The 12,499-nt window shown below is 34.6% G+C and overlaps 2 protein-coding genes across 2 annotated transcripts in view; one reads left to right on the top strand and one right to left on the bottom strand.

The window, feature by feature from the left end:
- LOC123548495 (protein arginine N-methyltransferase 7-like) overlaps positions 1-12,499 on the bottom strand; it is a 36,860-nt gene that overhangs the window by 9,689 nt on the left and 14,672 nt on the right. Inside the window, exons 8-9 of the mRNA XM_053546355.1 lie at positions 10,884-11,014; positions 8,351-8,477 (exon numbers count right to left, since the gene is read on the bottom strand). Coding sequence (XP_053402330.1) covers positions 8,351-8,477; positions 10,884-11,014 — 258 coding nt within the window. The remainder of the gene's footprint in view (positions 1-8,350; positions 8,478-10,883; positions 11,015-12,499) is intronic.
- LOC128557846 (E3 ubiquitin-protein ligase TRIM36-like) lies at positions 4,215-6,861 on the top strand. The gene has a single exon (XM_053546356.1). It carries the CDS (start codon positions 4,428-4,430, stop codon positions 6,069-6,071), a length of 1,644 nt encoding a protein of 547 aa, XP_053402331.1. The 5' UTR covers positions 4,215-4,427; the 3' UTR covers positions 6,072-6,861.

Genomic DNA, 12,499 nt, shown 5'->3' with positions numbered 1-12,499 from the left:
ATGTCATCCAAATTTCAAGGCTGTATCTTAAAAAACAAGAAAGTAGGTCAGTAGGTCAAGGTTACAGTCAAGTGACCCCTAATTCAAGTCATAAGGTAATTATAATTTAACAGTCTAGGAAATATGATCAGATAATTTCTGAAGTATTTTTTCCTATACTACTCATATAAAAACTATGTTACCCTCGGGGCAGGGCCTCTTTTCATCCCAGGGGCATAATTTGAACAATCTTGTTAGAGAGCCACTAAGCAATGCTACTTACTGAATATCAAAAGCCTAGGCCTTGAACTTTCAGTCAAGAAGATTTTTAAAAGCTTTTCCTAGGTGTAAAAAAAAAAATTGTTTGTTTCCGGTATCCCGACCTACCCTAAATTTTTGGCCCGACCCTAAATGTTTTTATGGCCTTAGAGAATTTTTTTTTCAACTTTTTAACAAAAAGTTGCAAAACTGCACTTTTATGCTTTAAACATGGCCAGTGATGTTAGAAATCAACTTACTGATGCTCTAAAGGCATAACCCCCTTGTTTGTATTCATTTTTTGACACAAAAATAATTTCCGAAAAGTCTCCCTTAATAAAAAAAATTTCCCAAAAAAAAAATTTTTCCGACCTACCTACCCTAATATTTTTGAGCATGTTACCGGAAACAAAGAATTTTTTTTTTTAGGCCCTATGTAAAAGTCTGTAAAACTTGGGACCCCCATGACAGGGCCTCTTTTTACCCCAGAGGCATAATTTGAACAATCTTGGTAAAGGACTACTAGGCAATGTAACATACCAAAAATCAAAAGCCCAGGCCTTGCAGTTTCAGACAAGAAGATTTTTAAATTGTCTATGTAAAATTTGGGACCCCCGGGGCGGGGCCTCTTTTCAACCTAGGGGCATAATTTGAACAATCTTGGTAGACAACCACAAGGCAATGCTACATACCAAACATCAAAGGCCTAGATCTTGTGGTTTCAGAAAAAAGGATTTTAAAAAAAAAATTCCTATTTAAGTCTAGGTAAAACTTGAGACCCCCGGGGCGGGGCCTCTTTTCACCCTAGGGGCATAATTTTAGCAATCTTGGTAGACAACAACAAGGCAATGCTACATACCAAACATCAAAGGCCTAGATCTTGTGGTTTCAGAAAAGAAGATTTTTAAAAAAAAATCCTATTTAAGTCTAGGTAAACATTGAGGCCCCCGGGGCGGGGCCTCTTTTCATCCTAGGGGCATAATTTGAACAATCTTGGTAGAGAACCACAAGGCAATGCTACATACCAAATATCAAAGGCCTAGGTCTTTTGGTTTCAGACAAGAAGATTATTTAAATTTTTTCCTATATAAGTCTATGTAAAACTTGGAACCCCCATGAGGGGGCCTCATTTGCCCCAGGGGCATAATTTGAACACTCTTTATAGAGGACCATTAGATGATGTCACATTACATATATTGAGGCTCTATGTCTTAAGGTTTTGGACAAGAAGATTTTCAAAGTTTTCCCTGTATAAGTCTATGCAAACCATGTGACCTCCAGGGTGGGGCCATATTTGACCCTAGGGGAACAATTTGAACAACCTTGGTAGAGGACCACTAGATGATGCTACATACCAAATATAAAAGCCCTATGACCTGTGGTTTTGGACAAGAAGATTTTTAAAGTTTTTCCTTTCGGTTGCCATGGCAACCAGTTCTAAATGGAATTCAATTCTTCGAACAATTTTTAAAGAAGACCATCCAAGGAACATCCCTGTGAAGTTTCATCAAAATTGACCTGATGGTTTAGGAGTAAATGCAGGCTGTCTAGCATACCCTGACAAAAAATTAGGGCTAATTTTAGGGCAATTTGTACAAAAAAAATAGGGCTAAAATTAGGAATTTGGTACAATTTTAAGGAAATTTTAGGGCTAAATTTAGGAATTTTCAAATTAAAATATGGACTTTAAAGACCATGTAATGTGCTTACCTTTATGAGACTGACATAAAAGTAACTCACAAATAGTGCTTTATTTACAGAAAAGACGTCTACCACTGGTAAACTGCTTTGAACTCTGCTAAACTGTTTTTTTCTGAATTAGAAGAACTTTAAAACAACATTTAAAACATTTTCTCTTTTTGATCATTGCAAAAAAGTTAAAAAATTAGGAATTTTTGTGAAAAAATAGGGCCTTTTTAGGAATTTCCTTTGATTTTTTTTAAAAAATAGGAATTTTAGCCAAATTGAAAAAAAAACAGGAAAAAGTAGGAATTTTAGGGACGCTAGACAGCCTGTAAATGTTGTTTAAAGGGAAGTGTGGATGAATGGACGGACGCCAGACAGTAAGCGATCACAATAGCTCACCCTGAGCCTTTGGCTCAGGTGAGCTAATAAAACCCAAGAAGCACAAATTCACATGCTGAACAAAATTCCTTCAAATATTCATGACTTTAGGTCAAATACCTTTTGACATACATACAACACAAACTTTTAGACTCTTTATGCATATATTTTACTAAGTCAAAGGCCGTGTTTACTCTGGTCTTGTCGGGTGATATAAAGTTTCATCATTCTGGGTCAAATATTTTTGGAGATACATGCGGAACAAACTTATAGGTCCTTTTTGCATGTTTTTGACTAGGTCAAGGGCCTTAACTCTAGTCTTTCTAATTTGAATTCCAAAACAAAACTCTAGGTGCACTACTTCACATGCTGCATAACAATCCCATATCATTTGATGACTATAAGTGAAATCATTTTTGAGATATACATGACACAATTGCTGGACTGGCAGACTTCCTCAAGAGAGAGTAGTGTTGTGGTTACCTTTATGTTCTTTCATTTGTTCATTTTAGCTGCATAAAAAATATCAGCCACATTAAAGTAAACTGAATGAATAATTTACAGTTATCTATTGATCTCTTAGCCAATTTCCTATGTGGATGCTACAGATCAAATTTGGTGCAATTCTTACCAGTGGTTTCAGAGATGTCATCTGAAAGAAAGTGTGGACAGACGCCAGATGGACTAATGGATAGACAGCTGATAGATGGTGAGCAAACACAATAGCTCATCTTGAGCACTTTGTGCTTAGGCGAGCTAAGAAGTCCACACAAAGATGTTATCTACCAAGTATGTCAAATGTACATCAAGTAGCTCTTTTTTTTTTTAAATTTGTTTCTATTTTGAGCTTTGGTGGCCTCTAATTATGACCATCTGAATGATGCAACAGCCCAAGTTTGCTGAAGTTCCATAGAGTGGTTTATGAAAAGAAATTGTTTCAAGGTTTTCTTTTTTCACTCTAGCAGTCCAGCAAAAACGATTTGAACAAGACTGAGAGACGTCAGTGCAAGAATGATACAGATAAAGTTTGGTGAAAATCAATTATATGGTTCATTAGAAGTTGTTTTTTAGATTTAGTAGTCCCGGAATGCAGTCAAATGGAACAATCTGAACAACCTTGAGAAATGTCTATGCTAGGATGCTTAGTGTAGATAGACCAAGTTTGGTGTAATTCTGACCAGTAGTTTAAAAGAAGATTTTAAAGTTAAGTTGTTGATACAAGATGCAGGACCATCAAGGTATTTGGTTCAGGTAAAAATGTCAATATATAATAATATAGCTATCACTGCTGTGAAGTTTCACCAAAATTCAGCTGTCACTTCAAAGACAAGATTATATAATATTTTGAGGCAGGCAGCCAGAAAACAAACAAATAAACAAACAAACAAATGGACAGAGTGATGATTATACAGGGCCCTTGTTTGACACGTTTTTGGCTGATGTTCTGCCAAATTCCCCTCTCCAAAAAGTATGTTTTTTTCCGCAATTAAAAAAAAAACTCTCATAAAAAATATTTTTTTCTTAATACCCTTTCCACCTAAAACTCCTAGTACAGATGTACATTTTTACAACACAATGAAATGCCTAATTTAATGTAACCATTTTCCTCTGAAAAATACCATTTTTTAAAATACCCCTTTTTCCTTCAAAATGACACAAAATTCCTCTACCCATGGCCCCAATCCTCTAAAGTGGTGCAGAGAGATGGCCAGACAGTCATACACACAACCCAGTATGTCTCTCTTATACAAGGTGTGACAGATTTCATGAAACTTAGATTTTGTAGTCTTTCATATCATGTAAGTAAATACTTAACCATTGATCAAGTTAAAAACAGGGACATTGTTATCTTGACATTTTTAGATTATAAATTGATTATAACCTGGTTACTTCAACTACAAGTGCTGGCAAGTTTAGTATTTATCACAAAATTACATCTGAAAAGCACAAACACATTTTTCATGAAAATATCATTAATACTAGATGAGCATATTGTTGTTATACTAAGAATACATCATTAAAGTGTGACCTTTGGATTAATTTCAGGTTGAAAGACTGATTTAAATATATACACAGTAAAACTAAGTACAATCTTTAATATAATCTATTTCAAGATATTTCGAAATATGGCAACATCTGCAGATTTCAGCGAATCAGTGATAGAAGCCTCTGATGAACTTGTGGACATTTACTGTGAACCCTGTGCAGATGATGGGAAACAAATTGAAGCTGAAGGATTTTGTGTGGACTGTTCCGAGTATCTGTGTGGACAATGTTACAAGAACCACACAAGATATAAAGCATTTAAACACCATGTGCTTCAAGATAAGAATAAAATGCCTGTGGATGCAGCAAAAGCTCGTGTAACAGATGTTTGCATAGAAAAGTGTGCAGTCCACTCTGCAAAGGTTATTGAATATTTCTGCAGGTCATGTGATAAACTAGGTTGTACAGCCTGTATTACTGTCAACCATCGCCTATGCAAAAATGTGGATCACATACCTAACATTGTCAAAGATCTTGAAAAAAGTGAAGAATTGAAAGAATTTAAGAGCAAGCTAGATAAAAAGCTAGAGGCAGTTACTGAAAGAAAGAAAAAAATCACATCAAGTAAGACTCAAACAGAAGGAATGAAAACAAAAGCAAAGGCAGAGCTGAAACAACAGCAAGAAGAAATAAAGAATTTTTTCGCAAACCTTGAACTGGAAATGGAAAGACGAATAGAAGATATTGATAAAAATAATAAAGAAACTCTGAAAACAGCAGCAACTACATGTGATTTCATCAATGATGAACTTGACAAAATGAAATCTGACACTGATAATAAACTGAAAAATGAACAAAAATGTGAACTGTTTATAGCTATGAAACGCCATAAATCAATAATGGATGAAGTTGACAAGGAATTTGAAAAGTTGGAAACAGAGAGCAAAATACAAAGGTATGCTTTGACACCTTCCTCTCAAATGGAGGCAGTGATGAAGAGTACATCTGAAATCTGTACACTGAGAACCACAAAGTTTGGGTCAGAAATAAATGTTGGCACCAAAAATGACAAAGAAAAGCCTGTAGTTTGTGGACATGCAATGGTACAGAATCATTATCTCGCAATAACAGACTTAAGTAATGGATCAGTCAAAGTATTTGACACAAGGAAAATGAACCTGGTATCAGAAATGGACATGAGTAATGTTAGATGCATAACAAGTGTGAAAGATAAACAAATTGCAGTGTTACTTAGATCTGGTAAACAGAGTAAAATCTTCATCCTGTCAATATCAACATTTGGTTCATTGAGTAAAGATTACCAAATACCTGTAAATATTGAATCTGACAGCATGGCATACAGCAGAGACAAACTGTTTATAGTTGCCCGTAACAAAATAGTAGTCATTGATATGCAAGGCCAGCTTCTTGAAACAATTAAAACTACATATTCTAAACATATAGCATTAAGTCCAGACCAAGAAACCATCTACATGACCAATGTTCTTGACAACACAGTGACCAGTATGACCTTAGAAGGCAAGATAAAGACAGTCTACCAGGACGAGGACCTAAAATTCCCACAAGGCATTACAGTGGACAATGAAGGTTTAGTATATGTTAGGAATTATGGAAACTCCAATGTACATCAGCTGACTGCAGACTGCACAAAGGTTCAAATACTCATAGAAAATGTGCCTGGCACAACAATCACTTACTCGAACACAGAAAAAAGATTTTATCTGGGATGTGCTAATATGGTCAAAGTGTATCAAATGGAATAGAAGAGTATATGATACACTAAAAAGGAGACTATTTCAAAGTGAAAACCAAATTCATTGAACTCACATCACACTTTTAACATTATAGAAAATTACAAACAATATTTTTGGTTCTATGAATCAACATACTGGTAATGTTTTTTGCAAAAAAAAAAATCATTGTAAATATTATTCAATGTTATACTGAACACTCAAACTGACTGGAAACTATTTTGAACGTATTGCAATATCAGAAAAAATATTCAAGACAGTTCTAATGGATATTATGTCATAAATAATAGCAGTTTGGAACAGAGGACAATCACTGTCGAAATGATATTATGCTTCGTGGCATTTTAACTTCCAGTTAGTTTAGTTTATACTACATGTAATTTGTTTTAGCTTGATTGTGATGAAAGCTTCCAGTTACAAGAAGGAGTATACAAAATAAGTTCTTCATGCTGGGCAATTAGTCCTTTAAGCCACTGAACTGCTTATTCATTATTCTGCCCACTTCATTTTACAACTAAAATCATATTTTCTTAGATCTACTTGTAACTTAATATTGACTATAGAACATAATCACAATGTCTTATTGTTCTTTGTCAGTCCTTTCTCTTTACCCTTAATTTGTAATACTTTGCTGACTCCTCATATCTGTTCTGTTCTGTTCATACCTGAACATTCTACATTCTATCTGCCAACACTATTCTACAACAGCATTGTGCACCTGTGTTTTTGCTTTATTAATTAATCCATATGCCTTGCGGGTGCAGACGCTCATCTGATTTTTTTGTATAATAGAAAAGTTGTCCTACCCATGATTTTCTAAGTCCAAAAAGGGCCATTATTCTTGCAAATAGCAGGATGGAGTTATGTTTCTTGCCTTACAGGGTCAGCTATTGATGGTGAACAAGTGTTGCAAGTTTCAAAGTAATAGCTTTGATAGTTTAGGAGAAAAGTTGACCTAAACATAAAACTTAACCAATAAATCTGATATTTTCTAAGTCCAAAAGGGGCCATAATTCTTGCAAAAAACAGGACAGAGTTATGTTTCTTGCTGTACATGGTCAGCTTATGATGGTGAACAAGTATTGCAAGTTTTAAAGCAATAGCTTTGATAGTTTATGAGAAAAGCTGACCTAAACATAAAACTTAACCAAGAAATCTGATTTTCTAAGTCCAAAAGGGGCAATAATTCTTGAAAAAAGCAGGATGGAGTTATGTTTCTTGATGTACAGGGTCAGCTTATGATGGTGAACAAGTGTTGCAAGTTTCAAAGCAATAGCTTTGATAGTTTAGGAGAAAAGTTGACCTAAACATGAAACTTAACCAAGAAATCTGATATTTTCTAAGTCCAAAAGGGGCCATAATTCTTGCAAAAAGCAGGATGGAGTTACGTTTCTTGCCTTACAGGGTCAGCTATTGATGGTGAACAAGTGTTGCAAGTTTCAAAGCAATATCTTTAATAGTTTAGGAGAAAACCTGAAACCAGTATACCCCACTTACAACTTTGTTGTCGGGGGGGGGGGGGGGGGGTACAATAGTACAATAAAACATTTGAAGTTTTACAGCATGTCCTTTTAATTCAAAAAAGTGTGTAAATATTACATTTAGATTTACTGTGGCATTTTTATTTTTCTTTAACATAAAAGTATAACCATCATATACAGAACAAAACAGTAAACCCACTGTTTGCAAATTATCTTAAAAATTACTTACAGTATTTATTTGAAATTTAAATTAAAAATATACTGTTGGTGCAATTTCAAACATTTTAAATCAAATCAAGCTGTCAGTTAAACTCATGCATTTTGCAACTACAGACAGATAAGCTAAAATGTCTATAATTTACTAAACTAGCGTAAAAACGTACATTGGGAATAAAATGAGGTAAGGCCCCTGGTATGCCCTATCTAAAAACAGCATTTAATATTTGTGTGATATTTAGCCATTTTCTCACACAAAAATCAGTATGAACACCTCTGTTCTCTTCTTTTCACTCATTTCCTAAAGTGTGATGTTTTACAAATGGGTATGAGGAAATTTTGCATTGTTTAAAATTTTGAAATTTAAATCTATGTAATTAACATCTCTTTATTCTAATTTTGACATTTTTTCAAATTGATGGTAACTGATATTTTTTATCTTCCGTACTAAATATATTTCCTTCAGTGTGTGCCTTATTCAGCTGGGTTTACACATACATGAACACCAAAAAATGTTTTAGATTATTGAATCCCAATCTAAATTTACAGAGATGTGACTGGTTGAGTAGATACATCCAACAAATATATAAATACCTTTCTAAGGATTTCCATATAGAGTTTATTTCTGTCTGGATCATTCAGCATCCCCATCCTTGCCCTTCCATAGGAGATATGTGCACCACATCTACATATAGGATGTTCCTCTGGGCAATTGTCTTTGCTAGAAAGAAAGCAGGATTTCATATCTGATTTGCACAGTCAGCTGCGAAACAACATACAAATGTAATATGGTCACAAAAGTTTTGAAAAAATAATTGTCATCATATCTTTGTTCATGGAATAAACCTTTTATAGTTCAAGCAGTAGCTTCATCCATAAAGAATAGAAACTGTAAAGATATTTGTTGCACATCAGACTGACTTTTCCTGTGATATTATCCATGTCCTCAAAATCAGTCTGGCACCCCACCATCAGCCAGATGACTCTCATGCATGATGCTTTTAATTACACACTGATAATATATTTCTTTATGTAAAGTTCGATAGAAATCAAATAACTTAATAGCAGCACTTTGTTCCTTTAACTTTATTTATTCAAATCAAAAACACAACATTATGCTACAAATGATGAAACTGAACCAGAATTTTGATGTTGTGTATGCCTAGGAAATAGAGATCAATATAACTGCACCTTTACTAATCCTACCAGGTGTTCTGTATTACAAAAGTGCTTCTGTTGTAACATTTTGATACAAGCAAAATAGTATTATCTGCACTATAAAATACTTACTGGTACGGCTTGTCAAAAGTTAATTTTTTACTGTAAGTAAGCTGACAAAATGATATGAAGCAGGTTTTATGCGGTAAATCAGATTCATATGAATGAATCCTAAATGTTTTTGTTGTGCAAAAGGGTATGATATTGTGCCTTAAACTGTTTTCATATTCCACTCAACTGTGTAATTGCAAGGGAAGTAAACTAATAGATATCTCTGCTATAAGTACTGGCCTAGGGCAAGAGTTGTCATTCTTTGCAGATCACAACTTTAAATTAAATATTAAAACTTCTGTTATTGATATAAACAAAACTATCAAAAATTTCACATTTGTAAAATCATTTTTTGTTATTTCAAGGGGTTAGAAATCAATTTCTAGACTTTATTTAATGTATTTCTATCGCTGAAAATATTAAAACTTCTGTTACTGGTATAAACAAAACTATCAAAAGTTTCACATTTGTAAAATAATTTTTGGTTATTTCAAGGAGTTAGAAATCAATTTCTAGACTTTATCTAATGTATTTCTATCTCTGAAAATATTAAAACTTCTGTTATTGGTATAAACAAAACTATCAAAAATTTCACATTTGTGAAATCATTTTTGGTTATTTCAAGGAGGTAGGAATCAACTTCTAGACTTTATTTAATGTATTTCTAATGCTGAAAATTTTAGGGTCTATCTCTATGTTGTGCATCTTTGAAATGTCATGACGCCCCTTCTGTTTACCAATACTAATTTGCTTTCCTTAGTTTAATATGAATATGCTACTATAAGTAAGAGTGCTTAAAAGGAAGTATTTGTTAACTTTTAATTTTATAAGTTGTAAATTGCAAGGAAAAAACTCTGCAAAGCTTTGTTATCACCAAATACAGTTTCCTTAGCACCAGATATACCATCTGCATCTACAACCAGTGACAGATTATTATCCTTAAGAGCTTAGTATTAAACTGAAAACCTCTGAATAATTAACACTTGACAGGTCTTTAAATTCTCATAAACAACACATTGCATTATTTGACTTGAAACAAGAGTGCCAGACTGTCACAAAATATGCCCATCATCAAATTTGGCCTAATTCAAGGGCCATAATCCAAGAGTGCCTCAGGTGATTTGGCTGATTATCGAACTTGATTGAGATATTATGCCCACAAACATTGTCAGCAAGTTTGGTGAAGATCGGATGAAAACTGTTTGGCTTAGAGCAAGGCTAAATTCGCAGTTTTTCGAGTAATTCAAGGGCCATAATCCAAGAATGCCTGGGGCAATTTAGCTAGTTATCAAATTTGGCCGAGATATTATGCCCATAAACATCGTCAGCAAGTTTGGTGAAGATCCGATGAAAACTCTTGGACTTAGAGACCGGACAAGGCTACATTCGCTGTTTTTCGATTAATTCAAGGGCCATAATCCCAGAGTGCCTTGGGCAATTTGGCTGGTTATCGAACTTGGCCGAGATATTATGCCCACAAACACTGTCAGCAAGTTTGGTGAAGATCGGATGAAAACTGTTTGACTTAGCGAGAGGACAAGGCTAAGTTTGCTGTTTTTCAAGTAATTCAAGGGCCATAATCCAAGAGTGTCTGGGGTGATTTGGCTGGTTATCAAACCTGGCCGAGATATTATGCCCACAAACATTGTTAGCAAGTTTGGTGAAGATCCGATGAAAACTGTTTGACTTAGGGAGTGGACATGCTTTGGACGATGTCCGCCCGCCCGTCAGCTGCCCCCCCGCCCGCCACAAATGTTCACATAATAAACATGTATAGCAATTCCAGTATGTTTTGAACAGAGATGAGTTAAGTCCTCAGCAATAATCATAAAACTAAGAAAAAAAGCTGTAAACTTACACAGTATCCATGGCAACATCAAACCATAAACTATATTCATCATGTTTACTTATGACCTTGACACTGTCACCCTTGGCAACTGTCAACTGACTGTAAGGGTAATAGATAGCTTGCATCCAATGGTCTCGCCACTGCAAACAAAAACAGAAACAGTAAAGAAGGACATTTTTGCATAAAAAAGTTACCGTAGTTTAGTTTATAATTATTCATTTTCTATCGATTGTGATATAAGTTCTACTAGGTTAATCAGTCAATCCTGACATCTCATTCCTGATGGAACCCTTCTCAACAAGGGTAGGACAGAAGAGACACCAGTTTCACTTTTTTAATACTGGACAGGAAGCAAGTGGGTACTGAACCATTTTTCATGTCTTTTGTATGATGTAGCCAAACTTCTACATTCATAGGGAGTGCTCTACCACTAGGTTACCAAGATGATGAAAATGTGTTACAACAATATACAAAGTCCAGATTTCTGGCTCCCTACTTTATGAAACTAGCAATTCTGTGCTTACAGTCATATTTCAAAAATCAACAAGATGCAATGATGGAACATATGACCTTCACCTTGCTTTCCTTAACATCCACCAAGAAGTTGTCTAAAGACTTTTGTCTTTTAGCCTTTAGCTATGGTCAGTGAAGCAGTACCATTTCAATAAAAAAGAGAAAAAGGTCTATGCAAGGAGAAAACTTTGACTGAGTTTGGACGACATCCATTAAACAGTTCATGACAAGAAGTTGTTGAAAGTGTTTTACCTACTTGTGGTTCAAGTGGTTCATAAATGTATTGAAGAAGGCAATAGATGTCCAATCGACTATTTGACTAGCTAATACTAGGCTACATACAAAAAATTCAGCAAATTTTTTCATCAAAGTCGAAAAGTGGCATAATTTGAAAAAAAATTGTCCAAATGGTCCACTATACAAGCGATCAGGCCCACTTGCTGCAATATTTTTGAGAAATTTGTTTCAACTAACAAGAGGGCTATGATGGCTCTATATCGCTCACCTGTTATCATTGCACTTGAGGACAAGAAGGTCCTCAGAAAAAATATCAAAAAGAAAAACAAAATTCTTACAAGGTACAGATATGTCAAAATACACCTAAAAATTGGAGGTACCATCCATGTTGTACCACAGAAAAGTGGTCTCGGTTTTTCCCTACGGCCAATAATAAAAAAGTTACTAAAAATAGGCTATTTATAGTAACATACAAGAGCACCGCCTTGCGGGTGCTGACGCTCATCTGATTTTTTTTGTGTAATAGAAATATTGTCCTACCCATGATTTTCTAAGTCTAAAAAGGGCCATCATTCTTGCAAAAAGCAGGATAGAGTTATGTTTCTTGATGTACAGTGTCCACTTATGATGGTGAAAAACTGTTGCAAGTTTTAAAGCAATAGCTTTAATAGTTTATGAGAAAAGTTGACTTAAACATAATACTCAACCAAGAAAATGATTTTCTAAGTCCAAAAGGGGCAATAATTATTGCAAAAAGCAGGATGGAGTTATGTTGCTTGCTGTACAGGGTCAGCTTATGATGGTGAACAAGTGTTGCAAGTTTCAAAGCAATAGCTTTGATAGTTTAAGAGAAAAAGTTGACCTAAGCATAAAAC

The sequence above is a fragment of the Mercenaria mercenaria genome, chromosome 6, assembly GCF_021730395.1.
Source record: "Mercenaria mercenaria strain notata chromosome 6, MADL_Memer_1, whole genome shotgun sequence".
Taxonomy (NCBI): Eukaryota; Metazoa; Mollusca; class Bivalvia; order Venerida; family Veneridae; genus Mercenaria; species Mercenaria mercenaria.
This window is presented reverse-complemented; position numbering and strand designations above follow the sequence as displayed.

What these genes read in the sequence shown, in the direction of transcription:
- LOC128557846 (XM_053546356.1), top strand. Translation starts at nt 4,428, where the DNA reads ATGGCAACATCTGCAGATTTCAGCGAATCAGTGATAGAAGCCTCTGAT.